Below are 20,270 nucleotides of genomic sequence, written 5' to 3' on the forward strand. Positions count from 1 at the left end.
TGTGCCACATTTTCTTGATTCAGTTTATCATTGATGGGCATTTGGGTTGGTTCCCAGTATTTGCTATTATGAATAGTGCTACAATAAACATACGTGTGCATGTGTCTTTATAGTAGAATGGATAATTGTATTCTGTAGTTGATACGGGTTTGAGTTTTATACATTCATCAAAACTCAGCAAATGTGCACCCAAGATTTGTGCATTTTGTATGTAAATTTTACTTTGAAAGGAAAAACTAGTGATATGTATGTACCGATGTCTTCAGTTTATAACTGCTAGAAATGGATGGATATCTGATAAAGCAAGTATGGCAAAAGGTTAATGGTAAGATCCAGGTGGTGGGTATATGGGTGTTCACTGTAATTGTTGGTTGCCATGTATTGCGGGTTATGATATTTCACATCACTTGTTGAGAGTCTTTAATACATATAGCAAGAAGATAGTGTAGCCTGTGTCTTGTCCTCAAGATATGAGAATGTATAGAAAGGTATTGATCCCCACTTAGGAGACATGACTGGCACCATCACTTTTTGGTTTGGGTGATGAGTGCTAAGTAGATTGATAGAGTTACCAGATGCTGTGTAAGACCTCTCAATTGGCCATACTCTAGGACAGTGGTTCACAAACTTGATCTCAGAACCCCTTTTTAGAAAATAAAATAACTTGGCCGGGCGCGGTGGCTCAAGCCTGTAATCCCAGCACTTTGGGAGGCCGAGACGGGCGGATCACGAGGTCAGGAGATCGAGACCATCCTGGCTAACACAGTGAAACCCCGTCTCTACTAAAAAATACAAAAAAATAGCCGGGCGAGGTGGCGGGCGCCTGTAGTCCCAGCTACTCGGGAGGCTGAGGCAGGAGAATGGCGCAAACCCGGGAGGCGGAGCTTGCAGTGAGCTGAGATTCAGCCACTGCACTCCAGCCTGGGCGACAGAGCCAGACTCCGTCTCAAAAAAAAAAAAAAAAAAAAAAAGAAATAAAATAACTTTAAATTGAATGAGAATAGCAGCATTGCTTTTCATTCAACCTATTGTAGCATCACACCTCTTGTAGCTTCTGGAAAACTCCAGTTGTGAGAAAATGACAGTGGGAAAAAAGCAAATATCATCTTAGAATTATGAAAGTGATTTTACTTTGTCTCCTCTCCACCCCACAAAGGGTATAGGGGAGACCTCTAGGGGTTCCCAGACTATACTTTGCTCTGTGGGAATTTAATTACTGAAGTTAATAGAACTGCTGTTCCACAAGAATTTTATTACTGTGGTTGGGTGATTGAGCAGTTTATTTTCTGAGGAGTCATCATATGTAGTGATAATGAAATTTGTAAAAACTTTCCCCACCCTTTCCATTTCTCTGCCCCTTCACCCCATCTTATCCCGAGGAATATAGGTTTGAAGACCAGGAAAATCACAGATGTGATAATGAAGAAAGGAGAATAGTTGATATTAGACATTGGGTAGTAAAAGTCCCTGTTAATTCCTGAAAACCAGCTAAAGAACTAGTATGTTGGAATGTCTTTCTGCTTCCTTGTGTTGAGAAGGATAATATGAAGTTAATCTCTTCACTTGCCCCTCCCAATACCTGACCAAAAAGCAGAGTTGACATCCATGAAAAATATGGATAATGGTCTTTCAGAGCTGGTTGCTTTTAGGTTTTAAAAATACATAGCTTTTGGAGGTAGTAAGTCAGGTTAGCTTTTAACCAGCTTTGGTCAAAGTATTTATCAGTGAAACTTATCTTCATACCAACCTTTGATTGTCAGTTTACATGTTTTTCTATCCAGATAAGTAGTATTTCATGATCTCTTTGTCGTCTGGATTTTTTGCTACAGTATCCAGTTGGGTTTGGCACAGTGTGGTACTAAATACATATTCTGTAAGATACTCCTCATTTGAACATTCTCTTTCCTGTACGTTTGCTACAGGCTTTACTTAGAGAAATGGAAAAATAATGGTGCAAGTGGTGAGATCATGACGATAAGAACTTACTTAAATTTAAATGCTTTCTTAAAGCATGGTCATAGATTGTGAGTGTCATGTTGTGGTGATTAGAGAAAATAAATGGAGAAGTGTGTGAAAATGCTTTAAAGCCATAAGCTATATGGATCATCAGATTAGACATTTTATTCCTGATAAACTCCTACTGATGTTGTTCTTCAATAATTAGTACTCCATTTTCCCTTGTGTTTTGTACATTCCGCCAAACGTTACTTGAATGCAGCTCACAGAATTTTTGCTCTTTAAAAAACTGCAGTTGTTAAACATCTGCAGTTAAACATATTTATACTAGGTGTTCTGATCTTTCAGCCTGGTACTATTTCCAGTAATTTGGGAATATGCTTTTTAGATCTTCACTGCTAGTGTTTGCCCTCTTGGGATTCTGATGGATTAGTGAAGAGGTTGGAAAGGTTACATTACAGGTTTAAAATACTCTTGATTATTTGGGGCCTGATTGCAGAGACCACCATTTGGAAGGATAGAATATCCCGTTAAATATAGCTATGCTCTAAGTTACTTTTTACATAATTAAATTTTTAATATCTTTTTAATTTTTTACATATAACTCTTTTTCTTTTTTTTCTTTTTTTTCTTTTTTGAAACAGGGTCTCCCTCTGTCTCCCAGGCTGGAATGTAGTGGCACAATCTCAGTTCACTGCAACCTCTGCCTCCTGGGCTCAAGCACACATACAACATTTAAACATTTAATATCTTTTTTGGTATTACCATATTTCTCATTAGGGTTTTTCAGGTCTTGTTTGTTGCTGTTTTAAATTGTGTAGTGTACACTGATGCAGTTTGAATAACTCAGCAGGTAGGATTTAAGGTTGTATACCTCTGTTGTTTACAGTCAGCTGTACATCTCTGGAAGGTGATCCTTCTTATACAGATAACAGAAAGCACTTAGTGATTTATTTTTTGTCCAGGACAGGTTACTGAGCATTTCTGCTTGTAATCAAAATGGCCTGATAGATGTTCATAAACTTATTTTATCTGTTGATAAAACTATAGTTTTCTTTTAAGTTTATATCAGGACACCAAAGCAACATATTTAGCCCCCAAGTCTGTTGAGTCTTTAAAGGACCTACTAATACATCCTTTCAGAAGGATGTATTCCTCTTTTTTCCTGTGGTAGTAGAATTTATAATTAGAGTTTATGGAGTAAAAGGACCAAGGGGAGGGGTGGAGGTCACAAATTTATGAAAGCCCTGAACTATTTCTCATTTAATACGTATTCTCCATCATTTTGTCTAGAGTGTTATTTTTGTTTGTCGTTTCGAACATCTAAAATAAACAGGCTGGGCAGGGTGGCTCATACCTATAACCCCAGCAATTTGGGAGGCCAACACGGGAGGATTGCTTGAGTCCAGGAGTTCAAGATCAGCCCGGGCAACAAAGTGTGAGATGCTGTCTCTACCCAAAAAAAACAAAACAAAACAAAACAAAATCAAAACATTGGCTGGGGATGTGGTGTGTGCCTGTGAGCTAACTGGCAGTTGAGGAAAGAGGATCACTTAAGCCCAGGAGGTTTAGGCTGCAGTGATCCGTCTTCCTGCCACTTAACTCAAGCCTGGGTGACAAAGCAAGTCTCTGTCTCAAAAAACAAAGTGAAACAAAGACAACTCTAAAAGTATAGGCACATATATTTGAAAGTCATAGTGATGATTGCTACATAAATAATTTCCCTCTTTAGAATTCATTTCTCTAAGGAAACTTAATGATCTCCTTTCCTTAAAGTTTCAAAGAAATGTTTACAAAATAATTTGGCTTAGTTGCAGATACTATCCTTATTAGAGAAGCTTTCTATCTTGTTTTTTGTTGTCCCATTTAAAAACTTGGAATGTCAGTTTACATGTATTTTTAAATTAAATATAATTCAAATACATTACATTTTACCTTTTTAAATATGATTCTGTGGTTTTTAGTTTATTCACAAAATTGTGCAGTCATCATTATTAATTCCAAAACATTTTCATTACCACAAAAAGAAATTCTATATCCATTAATAGTCATTCACCATCTCCCCTTACCTCAGCTCCTGACAACCACTAATCTGCTTTCTATCCCTATAGATTTGCCTCTTCTGGATGTTTCATATAAACAGAATCATAATATGTAGTGTTTTGTGTCTGGCTTCTTTCACTTAGCCTAATGCCCTCAAGGTTTATTTGTGTTGAAGCTTGCATCGGAACTTCTTTTTTTCTTTTGGCAGGGGCTCTCACTCTGTCACCCAGGCTGGAGTACAATGGCATGATCATGACTCACTGCATCCTCAAACTGCTGGGCTCAAGGGATCCTCCTACTTCAGTCTCCCAAATAGCTGGGATTACAGGTGTACACCACCACCCTCAGCTAATTTTTTTGAGACGGGGTCTCACTTTGTTACCCACGCTGGTCTCAAACTCCTGGGCTCAGATGATCCTCCTGCGTGGCCTCCCAGAGTGCTGGAATTACAAATGTGAGCCACCACACCTGACCTTTTTTAAATAAAACTCTTGTTGTGTGGTAAGAGACACGTAACATAAAAGTTAGCATTTTAACCCTTCTTAAGCTACAACAGTTCAGTGGTATCAAGTACGTTCATTTTGTTGTGCAATGCAACTGGCAACCATCACCACCATCCATCTCTGCAACTCTTCATCTTGCAAAACTGAAACTCTATACCCGTTCAACAAAAGCTCCCCATTCCCCTCGGCAACCACCATTCTACTTTCTATGAATTTGACTACTGTAGGTACCTCATGTAAGTGGAATTATAGAATAGTTGTCTTTTTGTGTCTGACTTCATTTTGCATAATGTTTATGTTGAAAAATGTATCAGAATTTTGTGCTTTTTTTGTGGCTGAATAATATTACACTGTATAGAAGTACTTTTTAAATCTATTTGTCCATCGATGGACATATTTGGGTTGCTTCCATCTTTAGGCTGTTAAGAATAATGCTGCTGGCCGGGCGCGGTGGCTCAAGCCTGTAATCCCAGCACTTTGGGAGGCCGAGACGGGCGGATCACGAGGTCAGGAGATCGAGACCATCCTGGCTAACACAGTGAAACCCCGTCTCTACTAAAAAATGCAAAAAAAACTAGCCGGGCGGGTTGGTGGGCGCCTGTAGTCCCAGCTACTCGGGAGGCTGAGGTAGGAGAATGGCGTAAACCTGGGAGGCGGAGCTTGCAGTGAGCTGAGATCCGGCCACTGCACCCCAGCCTGGGCGACAGAGCAAGACTCCGTCTCAAAAAAAAAAAAAAAAAAAAAAAAAAAAAAAAAAAAAAGAATAATGCTGCTGTGATAATTTGCATGGGCATGTTTTCTTTTTTTGAGACGGAGTCTCGCTCTGTCTCCCAGGCTGGAGTGCAGTGGCCGGATCTCAGCTCACTGCAAGCTCCGCCTCCCGGGTCCACGCCGTTCTCCTGCCTCAGCCTCCCGAGTAGCTGGGACTACAGGCGCCCGCCACCTCACCCGGCTAGTTTTTTATGTATTTTTTAGTAGAGACGGGGTTTCACTGTGTTAGCCAGGATGGTCTCGATCTCCTGACCTCATGATCCACCAGTCTCGGCCTCCCAAAGTGCTGGGATTGCAGGCTTGAGCCACCGCGCCCGGCCTGCATGGGCATGTTTTCATTTCTCTTGTGTATGTACCTGTTTAATGTTTTAGGAACTGCCAGATTGTTTTCCAAAGTGGCTATTTTACATTCCCACCACAGTGTACAAGAGTTCCAATTTCTCTACATCCTCACCAATCCTGGTGGATATGAAATGGTATCATGTACTTATTGACCTTTAGTATATGTTCTTTGGAGAAATGTCTGTTCATATCCTTTGCTCGTTTTAAAATTGGGTTATTTGTGTTTTTATCATTAGGTTGTAATCTTTTTTTTTTTTTTTTTAATATATTCTGGATACTAGACCTTTATCAGGTACATAATTTGCAGATGTTTTTCTCCAGTTCTGTAGATTGTCTTGTTAGTGTCCTTTGAAGCAGAAACATTGTTAATTTTGAAGTCCTTTTTTTTTTGGTTGCTTGTATTTTTGGCGTAAGATCTAAGAAACCATTGCCTACTCCAAGGTCATGAAAATACATACTTAGGATTTTTTCTAAATTTTTCTAAATTTTATCATTTTAGTTTCTGTGTTTAGGTCTTTAGTCCATTTTGAGTTCCTTTTTGCATATGGAGTGAGGAAAAGGTCCAATTTTATTCTTTTTGCATGTGGATATCCAGTTACCCTGGCACCATTTGTTGAAATAACAATTCATTTATCCTTGATCTGAAATTCTCACAAAAAATATAATCAGAGCTAATTGGGTATAAGGAAAACTCATGATTTCTCTGTTCCCTGTGGTCTAGTCAAGTTGACAGTACTGTATTTTGTTTCCATTACTTTACTGTAATGTATTTCCTCTCCCTTTCTACATGCTGAAATCACACCCATCCTATGAAATGCAATTTGGGTACCATTACATTCTATAGTTACAAATTATAGCTTGTTAATACTTTTCAATTCTGTTACCTAGCACCATCCAGTGTGCAGTTATGGGTAGATAAGACATGGGTAAGGACATTGTAAGGAAATTGAGGCATGTTAATTTACTCAGTTCCACAACTAGTTAGCTGTGGAACTCAATTCTCCTTTTCTAGAAACATGTTCTTTCAGTTCTACTGCCTTTCATTTTAGAGCCCTCCTTTACAGGACCCTATTCTTCTGAGATCATCTCTCCTTTATCTGAATTCTCTTGTGTGTAAATGGGGAAGAATCTAGGCTTTAAATATATATACCCTTCAATCAGTGTGCTCCCTTTTGTCTGTTTTAACATACTGATATTGCTCATAAAGACTTGGGGAGGGAATAATTACTGCTTCTTCACTCAATCATTACCGTGTAAGATGGAGTTTAGGTTCTGCTTCTTCACTCAATCATTACCGTGTAAGATGGAGTTTAGGTTCCCTGAGAGGGACCTCTAAGACCTTCCAGCATTTTTCTTCAGTGTCCTTTCTCACTCATTGTTCCCTCTGTCCTCCAACCACATGAAATTACCTATGGTTCTCTCCTATATTGCTCACTTTCTTACCTTTGCTCTAGTTCTTCTTTTTTTTTTTCCTTTTTATTACTTTCTGAATTAAAATTATTTTTAAGAGTAGTCAAGTGCAGTAGTGAGAAGGGGGAAGAGTGGAGCAAGGAGTTTGATTTGTAACTGAGCAATCAAGATAACTCATTACCTTTGGACCAGCCTGCTCTGATTTTCTACCCTGTATAAGAATGTGTGATTATGTTTATATAGTGTCTTCTTTTTCACCAGGTTTGGTAGTGAGACCAAGTTCAGTTTTTTTTTTTTTTTTTTTTTTTTTTTTGAGACGGAGTCCCCAGGCTGGAGTGCAGTGGCGCGCGGTCTCTGCTGACTGCAAGCTCCGCCTCCCGGGTTCACGCCATTCTCCTGCCTCAGCCTCCCGACTAGCTGGGACTATACAGGTGCCTGCCAACATGCCCAGCTAATTTTTTTTTTTTTTTTAGTAGAGACGGGGTTTCACCATGTTAGCCAGGATGGTCCTGATCTCCTGACCTCGTGATCTGCCCTCCTTGGCCTCCCAAAGTGCTGGGATTACAGGCATGAGCCTCTGCACCGGGCCAACCCAGTTCAGTTCCATATTGTCTGGAGTTTACCGGTTTCCTAAGTTGCTCTTGTGACTGCCCCTAAAGTAAATTATGCCCAATTCAGATCAGTATTGGTAAGCTGTAAGGGCATAAGAATAAGGACTTCATCTTTATTTTTTCCTCTATGTACTATTAAACACTACTTCATTTCCAGGGTTTTTATGTTGTCCCTGGGGGGTTCATTTGAATATGATCAGTAACTCATATAAGTTTAGTTGTAAATGCAAAATAATTTTCTTCACCATAGGCTCTTAAATTCCTGTTGACTCTGTTCTTCCCTTTGTACCCCATAACAGAACTGATAGACTCGAGGCAGGAAGGGGTTGTAGATACTTCAGCTGCAGAGATAAATGTATATGGCATGTGTTAGTTATAAATGGAAAAGTTAGCCTGTAAATAATGACATAATTTCTATAATGTAGTGGCTTAATTCAGTTTGCCATATAGAAAAGGCAAAGCTCAAATCAAAGTATAATTGTGTCCTTGCTAGTATAAACCGTTTTCTATCTTTAGTAGTCTTCTTAGGATATAGCAAAACTTGACCCATATATACTAAGTTAGCAAGGCAATTTTGACCTATTTTTGTTTGAGGGAACATCCTTTCTATTAAATATCAGGATGTCTGTCCATTTTGATTACTTTATGACCAGACCAAGATTTGACTTTCCCCCTGATTTTAAGGAAAGTTCTTTGTTTCCTCATTATGATTTGTCCTTTTCCTCCCCAAATTAATGGCTAAAACTGATGTCCTTCCCAAATCAGTAGCTAAAACAGCTCGTGGATGCTAGTAAATTGTAAATTCTCTAAGGGGAAGAAAGTATGCATAGACATTGGCATTTATTTGCCTTGGTTCTTTTGTAGCACTGTCCTGGAAATGTTGCTAAATGATGGTGATATATGTGTAATTGTTTTTAATGCAGATTGACAGATTGGGAAGGTAGTATGTGTCACCAGTGGAGGTATTAAACTTTTCTTCCAAACCTGAACATCCTGGGAATCTTGGAGTAGAAGGTAGAACATTTTATGTTGCAGTTATGGCCACTCAGTATCCAGCTGCTCAAATGTGGGGGTATAACATAGGAGGTCAGAGACTGGACATTATGTTTATTGCTAATAGCATCGAGAATTGGTTAAGCTGCATTGGATGAAGTGAAAGAACAAAAACTCTGATTTTCTCTAATACTGGCACATTGCAGCTCACACATACCCGTACTTTATTGTCCCATGACTTGTCAGAGGCTGCCATCTTTCTGTTAGGTATCTTCACCACTGCAGTCACAGCACCTCAGTACCTGAGTTGGAAGATAGGATGAACATTTTTCCTCAACTACGTCTTTATTTTTTTTTACATGGTTAATTGTTTGGATCAGGGGCGAGGTAATACTGTGCTCACAAAAAGGCTGTCCCTTTCCCTGTAAGACACCACTGTGCTATAGCAGATGTTGATAGCAATATTACTGTATGTAATTTTGCCTGGGTTGTGGGATGGTGGTGGCTAGAGATCAGATGGACTGGGAAAAGATGTTGAGAAATATTTGGGTCATGGAGATAATGCTGCTTTGTATTTAGAATCTTGGATTTTCTTCATCTGCTGCTTCCCTTTTTCTTTTGCCTATTTATCCTGTCGGTTTTAGCTCCTTATTTTCTTTAGCCCACAAAAATAATAAACCACTTGATTGCATAGACTACCCTTTGACTTATTATTGCTGTCACTATAACTACAGTGGCACATATCCCACTGAGTGTGAGGAGCCCATAGTCTCTGACATCATGACAACTTATTGTTTAATTCCTGACATTAATTTGATAAATATTCCAGCTAGTGTTGGGTTTTATGCCTTTTTTGTTCATTTTAGACTCAAATCTCAAAAGTTTGAAAACCTTTTATGCAATGTGATTTTTAGTCTGCACACTGATGTTAATCCTTTTTCATCCAGAAAGGCATATTCACATTAATGAGTGCTCCATATGAAGGCCCAATAAAATTTTTTAAAATAAGCCGGGTGCGGTGGCTCAAGCCTGTAATCCCAGCACTTTGGGAGGCTGAGACGGGCGGATCACAAGGTCAGGAGATCGAGACCATCCTGGCTAACACGGTGAAACCCCGTCTCTACTAAAAAATACAAAAAACTAGCCGGGCGAGGTGGCGGGCGCCTGTAGTCCCAGCTACTCGGGAGGCTGAGGCAGGAGAATGGCGTGAACCCGGGAGGCGGAGCTTGCAGTGAGCTGAGATCCGGCCACTGCACTCCAGCCTGGGCGACAGAGCCAGACTCAGTCTCAAAAAAGAAAAAAAAAAAAAAAATTTTTTTAAATATATATTTTTGAAGGATTTTCCCTCTTCTTATCAGGATAAAGAAGAGGTAGTAGGGTGCTAGGTGAGTGAAATAGTAGTGTACATTCATGGTTGAGGGTTTGTCCCCTCCCTCATCCTTATGGGCTCCCATATCTAATTTGTTGGTCTATTGAGAGAGGAGCTGCAAGGATTAAGTCAGGCAAAGAGACATGATCGAACCGTGTTTATTGTTTCTTGGTAAATGTACAGGAGGACCCAAATTACCACTAGAAGATTGTGTGGTGAACACAGAGATCAACAAGAGGCTGTAGTTGGATGACTTTAATGACCAGTCACTCTTAATAGTGCTGCCTGTAGCCTCAGTGTAGCTGCCTTACTGTTGAAAGACTGTATTCTTGGGCTCAGGTGGCTTTATCTTTGAGTGGTGCTCAAAGATTTTGTATTTACAGTGTTGCTTCTTAAACTTTCCTCCCAATACCTGCTGTATTCCTAGCATCCTGACATAAAGAATACTTATATATGTTCCTTAGAGTGCCACTTATGTTTTTGGGAGGCACTTTATTGTTGCTCCACATTCCTCCTACTGGTCCAGAAAAGGTCATAATAGACATAAGGTTGATGTCAGTCAGTTAGGACAATGCTTCCCAACTCCTTTTGTGTAATGGCACACAGAATAACCATATTTGTATAGTACAGAGGAAAATGGATTTCTCACCCTGCTGTTGTGGTGACTGAGGGGATCAATATCTCTTTACCATTTAAATTACCTGGAAGCTCTAGGTTAGGGTCTGATTCTGCAGGACCTTGAGTCTGCAGGACAATGGCTGGCTTTAAGTTTATCCTTTAACAGGCCATTGAGGGTTTTGAGCAGGAGTTAACATGCCCGCAATGGAATTTAAGATTAATCTGGCAGCAAGGTGTAAACTGGATCCGAGAAAGAAGAACCCAAAAACCTGGTAGACCAGTTAGATTATTGGAGTAGTTGAAGTGAAATGTTATGGTTAACTTGGGTAATAGAAATAGGCATGATACTGAGAAGATAGATTTTCAAAAATACTGTGATAAAGGTGAAATCAGTAGGACTTTGGCAGCTTGTGGTGGAATGGGAAATGGAGAGTGAAAACTCAGAGGTAGTGTGGATGAACCTAGGTGGCTGGGAGATCAGAGGGTGAGAGAATAATTAGTAGAAATAAGTAATACAGAAACAGGGATGGGTGCAGTGGCTCATACCTGTAATTCCAGCACTTTGGGAGGCCGAGGCGGGTGGATCACATGAGCCCAGGAGTTTGAGACCAGCCTGGCCAACACGGCCAAACCCCATCTACTGAAAATACAAAAATTAGCTGGGCGTGGTGGCGCATGCCTGTAATCCCAGCTGCTCGGGTGGCTGAGGCACGATATTAATCACTTGAACCCAGGAGGCAGAGGTTGCGGTGAGCTGACATCGCACCACTGCATTCCAGCCTCTGGGTGACACAGCGAGACCCAGTCTCAAAAAAAAAAAAAAAAAAAAAAAAAAACTATAGAAACAGGTTTGGGATCTAGCAGATATATATATTTCAAAATATGTAAGGATACTCAGGCATGTAACACTACAGAGAAGTTAGGAGTGTGTTGGGGGGGTATTTCCCAAAAGATGGAGTGGGAGGGTTAGCATTACTCTTGTGAGTTTACTGCAGTTCATGGTGTGGCCTTTAGCTTTATGAACTATACCAGGGTGGAGCCATCTTTCAAGCCTAGATCCACAGTGATCAAGCTCATGTGACTGGTGCATAAAACCAGGAAAGTTAGTTTACTCATTTACAGTGAGCCATAACTAGCACAAATATTGCAGTACTGTGTTGACATGACCAGTATGTTCTCTTTCAGGAGGCAGATAGACTCACATAGGAATCAAGACATAATCAGGAAGTTGCTTAGTAAGTGTGGTATGCCAAAGAAGAGTTGGATGCTGCTTAGATGTTGAAGGACCATCGTCTCCACTGTAGGGGATAGATTTGTTAGTGCGTTGATAATGGTTCACACTTTTTTAGACTATATATTGGATCCTTCAGTGTCGTTATGTATCAGACTCAGACAAGAAAATATCTTTTCCCTCAGTGACTATAAAGAGAAGGGAGATATATGTTCTCAAAGTATACTAGGCTTACTTGTCTGAGAAAAGTTTCCAAATTAGTCTTGACTTCCTGGAGAAAACTACTTCCAGGGGCTTGGGTGACTAAATATAGAAGGCAGGGGAAATGAGGCCAAAGAAAGCAGTAGGGTGATACCTAGGTTTCTGCCTAGGGCTCCTGAGTACTTTTCCTAAGACAGAAAATTGAGTAGGGGAGCAGAATCAATGGTAGCTCGTGTCAGGAAGGTAAATTTAATTTTTAAAAAATGAGTAGGCAGGGTGCGGTGGCTCATACCTGTAATCCCAGCACTTTGGGAGGCCGAAGCAGACGGATCACCTGAGGTCGGGAGTTCGAGACCAGCCTGACCAACATGGAGAAACCCCATCTCTACTAAAAATACAAAATTAGCCTGGTGTGGTGGCGCATGCCCGTAATCCCAGCTACTTGGAACGCTGAGGCAGGAGAATCGCTTGAACCCAGGAGGCGGAGGTTGCAGTGAGCCGAGATCACACCATTGCACTCCAGCCTGGGCAACAAGAGTGAAACTCTGTCTCAAAAAAAAAAAAAAAAAAAAAAGAGTAAAGTTTAAAGTTCCAGTGGTCTATCCAGATGTCAATATATGTAGGAGGCACTTGGTCTGGTATGTAAGAGAAAGATTTGTGCCGTGCTGTATGACGCCATTGAGGGTTATGTACCAAGCAGAGTTTGTGTTAACTCATTTAATCTTCACAACAACTCTGTGAAGTAAGAATTGTCATTAACTGTTTTACAGATGAAGAAACTGAGATACAACTAGGGAAGGAGCAAATTTGTGAGTTATTAGCATGTAGATGTTGGTTAAATCATGCCAGTGAATATCTCAAATGGACCCATGTCGTCTTGTCATTTACCTTAAGATGGATAATAGGCTATTGAAATATTTAGGATCTTTGATTTTTCTAGTGAAACATTTTCTCCTGGAGCAAATAATCAACAGTTCAGTTGTCAGATTTTAGAAAGTATGGTCTTAAAAGGCAGACACTTGGTAGATTAAGGAGGAAAAAAATCATGTAACTGTCCTCAAAAATTTAGATAATCCTCTGAAAGAGATGTGGGAAGCACTTGTCCTCTTCATGCTTCTTTGCTTTAATAGCCAACTCATTCCTTTGCAGTACTCTTATTTTAGGTACTGTTAATACTCTAATTGATGACTTCTTTTATTCCATTACTTCTTCCTTCCCACTCTAAAAAAGTTTCTTTTAGTAATGATCTATGAGTGGGAACATCTGTCTTTCTGGAAATGTCTTTTATTTTGCACCTGTTTTTGTGTGGTACTTTAATTGGTTATGGAATTCTAGCTGACAGTTGTTTTTCTCAACACTTTGAAGATACTTGATTGTTTTCTGATGAAAAATCAACTGTCGGTCATATTGTTGTTTCTTCCTTTATAGGTAATGTGTCATTTCTCTGGTAGCTTTTAAGAATTTTCTTGTCTTTGGCATTCTACAATTTTACCATGATCTAGGTATGAATTTATTTTTATTTTATCTCGCTTGGGATTTATTGTGCTTTTCCAATCTGAAGGTATTTATGCCATTAGTGGGAGTCTCGGCCATTATCCTGGAATAACATCTCATCCTCGTTCTTTCTGTTCTCTCCTGGAATACCTGTTGGCTATTACCTTAGACCTTTTCTTTATATTCGTATCTTACAACTTTTCCACTTTTTCATCTTATTCTTTATTCTGTATTCTGAGTAGTTTCTTCAGATGTGCCTTTTGTTTTATTAATTTTGTTTGTCCAGCTCCAATTTTAAAGTTGTTTTCATTTTTTTAATTCTAAAAGCCCTTCCTCTTCTCTTCTCCCACCTCCAAGCTGCCTTTTAAAATTCACTGTAGGGCCGGGCGCGGTGGCTCAAGCCTGTAATCCCAGCACTTTGGGAGGCCGAGACGGGTGGATCACGAGGTCAGGAGATCGAGACCATCCTGGTGAACACGGTGAAACCCCGTCTCTACTAAAAAATACAAAAAAACTAGTCGGGCGAGGTGGCGGGCGCCTGTAGTCCCAGCTACTCGGGAGGCTGAGGCAGGAGAATGGCGTAAACCCGGGAGGCGGAGCTTGCAGTGAGCTGAGATCCGGCCACTGCACTCCAGCCTGGGCGACAGAGCCAGACTCCATCTCAAAAAAAAAAAAAAAAAAAAAACAAATAAAATTCACTGTATATACTGTTCGTTTCTCCTGGCTTCTGTTTTTCTTTTAAAATCTTTTTGATTGTTTTAGTCAGGAAAAATTTCAAACTTAAACTGAGGTGAAGAAAGTCCTGTAATAACCCTGTGTATCTAGCCTCAACATCTTTAAAAGATTATTTAATTATTTTCAGCATATTTATGTTTTATTATACACAGTTTTAAAGTTCTTGGGAACTGACCATCCTATTTGTGTCTGCTAACCCCTCATGATAGAGAATCTGTCCCTTGAGTATTTTTTTTGTTTTGTTTGAGTTGGAGTCTTGCTCTTTTGCCCAGGCTGGAGTGCAGTGGTGCAATCTCGGCTCACCGCAACCTCCACCTCCTGAATTCAAGTGATCTTCCTGCCTCAGCCTCCTGAGTAGCTGGGATTACAGGCACCCGCCAACACGCCTGGCTGATTTTTGTAGGGATAGGGTTTCGCCATGTTGGCCAGGCTGGTTTTGAACTCCTGACCTCAAGTGATCCACCCACCTTGGCCTCCCAAAGTGCTGGGATTACAGGTGTGAGCCAGCACGCCCAGCCTGTTATTTTTAATAGCGTGGATGTTGCTTTTTTTATGGCACTTGTGTGTACCTTAGATTGTGAGAGTCTCTCTCTTTACACAGTAGTTTTGATTATTTGTGCTGGGCACACTGTGCTCCAGCCAATTTTTAACATTTTCAGCTTGTGTTTTCGTACATCATGCATGAAATAAACGTTTGTCTAGCACCTGCACAGAACATAGGTTGGAGTTTCTTTTTTTCGTGGGAGACTACACCCCCCAAAAAAGCCCAGGAAATAGATTTCTTACTACTTTTTATCTTGAAGTCCCCACCCAACAAAAAGCCCAGGAAGTAGATTTCTGCCTGCTTCTCAGCGATGACAGAGTTTTTCTGTGGTCCGCAGCCTCCTCCACACTGTTGTTGTGTTGCAAACTTTCACTTACTGCTGTAGCTTTCTTTCCTCCTCTTATCTAGTGCCTGGATATATCTCTCCTTTCTTTTGAAGCTCTACTGTATGTTTTTTCTATTTTTATGTACTTCTACTTAGCATTTAGATTATTTTTAGTAGAAGAGGTATTCTCCTTAAGCTCAGTCTATGTTGCCAGAACCAGAAAGTCATGTTTCTGTGAATCTGTTTTAAAGTTGTGAGTCACAGATTTCTTAGGTACTCCATACTGAGAGTGAATGCAGTGTGTTTTAATCTGATATACTGCTCTTTATTGCTCTAAAATTAGTAACACTTGGCCAGCCTCGGTGGCTCACGCCTGTAATCCCAGCACTTTGGGAGGCTGAGGCGGGCGGATTACGTTGATTTTGAGACAAGCCTGGCCGATATGGCGAAACCCCATCTCTACTAAAAATAACAAAAGATAGACGGGCATGGTAGTGGCGCTTGTAGTCCCAGCTACTCGGGAGGCTGAGGCAGAAGACTTGCTTGAACCCAGGAGGCAGAGGTTGCAGTGAGCCAAGATTGCGCCACTGCACTCCAGCCTGGGTGACAGAGTGAGCCTCTGTCTCAAAAAAAAAAAAAAGGAAGAATTTAGTAACCTTTAAAATGGGTTACCATTTCATGTGGTCAGGTAGACAGGAAAGACAAATTCAGATTTGCATTTCAATTAAAAGTCTCCTCTTTGTGTATTTTATTTGTGCTGAAATCACATAGTCATATTCACGTGTGTTTCTCGTATTGGTCAGAAGTGTTGGTACTGTTTTATCTGATTTAATGTAATAGAAAAATGCCAGGTGCGGTGGCTCACGCCTGTAATCCCAGCAGTTTGGGAGGCTGAGGGGGGTGGATCACGAGGTCAGGAGGTCGGGAGTTGGAGATCAGCCTAGCCAGCAAGGTGAAACTCAGTTTACTAAAAATACAAAAAAAAAAAAAAAAAAAAAAAAAAAAAAATTAGCTGGGCGTGGTGGCTTGTGCCTGTTAGTCCCAGCTACTCGAGAGGCTGAGGCAGGGGAATCACTTGAACCTGGGAGGCGTAGGTTGTAGTGAGCCGAGATCGCACCACTGCACTCCAGCCTGGGCAACAGAGCAAAACTCTTGTCTCAATAAAAAAAAAAAAGAAAGAAAAAAAAAGTAATAGAAAAATATTAGACCAGGCGTGGTGGCTCACGCCTGTAATCCCAGCACTTTGGAAGGCCAAGACAGACAGATCCACAAGGTCAGGAGTTCGAGACCAGCATGACCAACATGGTGAAACCCCATCTCTACTAAAATACAAAAATTAGCTGGGTATGGTGGCACGCGTATGTAATCCCAGCTACTTGGGAGGCTGAGGCAGTACAATTGCTTGAATCCGGGAGGTGGAGGTTGCAGTGAGCCAAGATCACGCCACTCTACTGCAGCCTAGGCGACAGAACAAGACTCCGTCTCAAAAAAAAAAAAAAAAATATTAAATGCAGTTGTGGTGCCAGACAGACTGTTTACATATAGTTTCATCTGAGAGACAGCTAGAAAATGAACTAATTAGTATATAGAGTTCCTACAAAGCAGTAAGGAAAAACTCATTAGGAAAAGGGCAAAGGGTATAAACTCACCAACATGGTGCAACCCCGTCTCTAGTAAAAATACAAAAATTAGCCCAGTGTGGCAGCACCTGCCTGTAATCCCAGCTACTCGGGAGGCTGAGGCAGGAGAATCTCTTGAACCCAGGAGGTGGAGGTTGCAGTGAGCTAAGATCATGCCACTGCACTCCAGCCTGGGCAACAGAGTGAGACTCCGTCACACAAAAAAAGAATATACAGATGTTCACCTGCATTTATAATAAGGAAAGATGCTAATAAAACTGTAGTAAGGTATTTTTCACCCATTAGACTGGAAAAAAAATTTTTTTATTTTTTTTATTTTTTGTATTTTGTATTTTTGTATTTTAGTAGAGACGGGGGTTTTGCCGTGTTGCCCAGCCTGGTCACGAACTCCTGAGCTCAGGCAATCCGCCTGCCTTGGCCTCCCAAAGTGCTGGGATTACAGGGATGAGCCACTGCGCCTGGCCGGAAAAGGTGTTTAAAGTTTGTTACACACTGGATTCAGAAAGATGTTGAGAAATGGGAACATTTATGCATTGCTTGTGGGAGTGAAATTAACTCCAGGGAGGACAGTTTAACAATTTATCTTGAGGATCAAGTGTACATTTGGTGCATAGTTGGAAATACCAAGATCGGAAGCAACGTAAGTGTTCCTCAGAGGAAGCTAAATAAATAATTAGGGTACCCACACAGTAGAATACTGTATATACAGTGTTATACATAGAATGAGGCAGCTGTTAAATATATGGACATGGAATTATCTCAGAGGGACTGTTAAATGGAAAAGCTAAGGTGTAAAATAATGTGTAGTGTGCTAACATGAGGGAGAGGGGGCCATACATGGATTTTAAATGTTTTGAATCCTTATAAGAATGTACAAGAGGCCGGGCGCGGTGGCTCATGCCTGTAATCCCAGCATTTTGGGAGGCCACGGCGGGCAGATCACTTGGGTCAGGAGTTGGAGAGCAGCCGGGCCAACATGGTGAAAACCCTCCTCTACCAAAAAATAAAAATTAACTGGTCGTGGTGGCGCACACCTGTAGTCCCAGCTACTGGGGAGGCTGAGGTGGGAGAATTGCCTGAACCTGGGAAGCAGAGGTTGCAGTGAGCTGAGATCGTGCCACTGCACTCCAGCATGGGTGATGTATTGAGACCCTGTCTCAAAAACAAAACAACAACAACAAAAAGAATGTACAAGAAACTAGTAAATGATGGCTGCCTTAGGCAGGGGGCAAGAATTGTACATATCAAGTGAGGATTTTTTTTGAAAGTACTCCCTGAAGGAGCTTAGAAACAGAGCAGAAGTGTGTGGTGGCCTCATGCCTGTAATCCCCGCCCTTTGGGAGGCTGATGTGGGAGGATCACTTGAGCTCAGGAGTTACCAGCCTGGGTAAAATGGCAAAACCCCATCTCTACAAAAAAATACAAAAATTAGCCAGATGTGGTGGTATGTACCTGTGGTCCCAGCTACTTGGGAGGCTGAGGTGGGAGGATTACTTGAGCCTAGAAGTTGATGCTGCAGTGAGCCGAGATGATGCCACTGTATTCCAGCATGAGCAGCAGAGTGAGATCCTGTCTCAAAAAAAAAAAAAAAAGAAAAGAAAAAGAAAGAAAGAAAAAGGGAACAGAATGGGGAAACTCATTTTTCCTTAGGAATTTTTGAGTGGTTGTTAGTTACCTATTTCACATTATGACTTTGATAAAAATAAATATTTAAAATAATTCAAGTATCACTTCAAAGTGGTATTGTGTATGAAATTCCATTTCTGTTGCATCCGTTTCAACATGTTGCCAGGCCATGGCTGATGTTCATTTGACAAATAATGAGTCCTACGTGATAGACACTGTGCTACATTTTGTGAATGACAAATCCCGAGGAAACATTTTTATTGAGTTCATCTGCTTAAGAGTTTGCCCTTTTGATTTAGTGCTTCAGAATTACTGTAGATTCTTAAAACGAGAGTATTTTTTATTATAGCCATCGCTCTGTATCTGAGGGGAATTGGTTCCAGCACCTCCTTGTATACAAAAATCCACACATACGCAAGTTCCTCATTCAGCCCTCTGGAACCTGTGGATACAAAAAGCCGGCCCTCCTTATATGCAGGTTTTGCATCTCCTTAATACTGTGTTTGTGATCCATGCTTGGTTGTGGTTGCAGAACCTGCTGATAGGGAGGCCTGACTGGAAAAAATTCTCAGAAAAGTGGACCCATAAAGTTCAAACCTATGTTCAAGGGTCAAATGTATTTTGTAGAAGAGGAGATGAAACTGAGGAACTTGATCTAAACCAAATTACTGGTCCAGTACGCATTCCACTGAGTCAGTCAAATGTAATTCATAGTGAATACTGTGAAATATTGGTGTCTTTAGTTCTCTTTGTGATTAGAATTTTTTTCTTTTATAAAGATTACCACCTTCAGTGACTTTCTATATCTTTGTGCAGATAAACCTTTTCAAATGCCAGTCTTTGCCTTGGCATGCCTTTTTCCCCTGTATTTTCTGCCTCTCATTTGATACCTTCTTACGAAAAATTCTTCTAATTCCATAACTAAATAATTATTTTTTATTTTGAGCTCCTGTAACGCTTGTATATTCCTTTCTCTCAGTGTTTCTGCTCAGGTGGGGAAGGTAGCACTGACTTTGGACAGAGGTCAGTGGTGCTACACATCCTTTAACACTTAGAAGTCCAGGCCTGTGTAAGGAATTGTCCAGCTGCTCTTTCAGTTAGGTAAAAACTTAGGGAGCTATCTGAGGCCAAAGCCTAATTTGGCTTTACATTTAAAGACAAAGTTTTAGTTTATGGGTTTTGTTGTTGTTGAGACGGAGTGTCACTCTGTCGTCCAGGCTGGAGTGCAGTGGTTTGATCTCAGCTCACTTCGACCTCCTCCTGGGTTGAAGCAATTATCTTGCCTCAGCCTCCCGAGTAGCTGGGATTACAGGCATACACGACCATGCCCGGCTAGTTTTTAGTATTTTTAGTAGAGATGGGGTTTCACTATGCTAGCCAGGCTGCTTTCGAACTCCTGACTCTGAGTGATCCTCTTACCTCAGCCTCCCAAAGTGCTGGGATTACCAGGCCTGAGCCACCATGCCTGGCCTATTTTATGGTTTTAATAACATACAGAATTAACCAGGAATGCATGTACTGTGTAAAAATCAAGGGAAGCCAGGCATGGTGGCTCACGCCTGTAATCCCAGCCCTTTGGGAGACTGAGGTGGGAGGATCACCTGAGGCCAGGAATTCGAGACCAGCCTGGCCAACATGGAGAAACCCCGTCTCTACTAAAAAAAATTACAAAAATTAGCCAGGCGTGGTTGTGTATGCCTGTAATCCCAGCTACTCAGGAGGCTGAGGCTCAAGAATCACTTGAACCTGGGAGGTTGAGGTTGCAGTGAGCCGAGATTGTGTCACTGTACTCCAGCTTGGGCAACAGAGAGAGACTCCGGCTCAAAAAAAAAAAAAAAAAAAAAAAAAAAAATTGAAG

At 40.9% G+C, this 20,270-nt stretch overlaps 1 protein-coding gene across 2 annotated transcripts in view; it reads left to right on the plus strand.

Annotated features, from left to right (window-relative positions):
- The window catches only part of YWHAQ (tyrosine 3-monooxygenase/tryptophan 5-monooxygenase activation protein theta), a 49,368-nt gene that overhangs the window by 9,473 nt on the left and 19,625 nt on the right, over positions 1-20,270 (plus strand). The window contains exon 3 of one of the 2 annotated variants that reach the window (XM_050753951.1): positions 4,208-4,936. The exons of the other annotated variant lie outside the window; for it this stretch is intronic. Coding sequence (XP_050609908.1) covers positions 4,208-4,249 — 42 coding nt within the window. The 3' untranslated portion in view covers positions 4,250-4,936. Of the gene's footprint in view, positions 1-4,207; positions 4,937-20,270 lie in introns of those variants that run through there. 2 annotated transcript variants of the gene reach the window in all.

Source organism: Macaca thibetana, chromosome 13 (assembly GCF_024542745.1).
Source record: "Macaca thibetana thibetana isolate TM-01 chromosome 13, ASM2454274v1, whole genome shotgun sequence".
NCBI lineage: Eukaryota > Metazoa > Chordata > Mammalia > Primates > Cercopithecidae > Macaca > Macaca thibetana.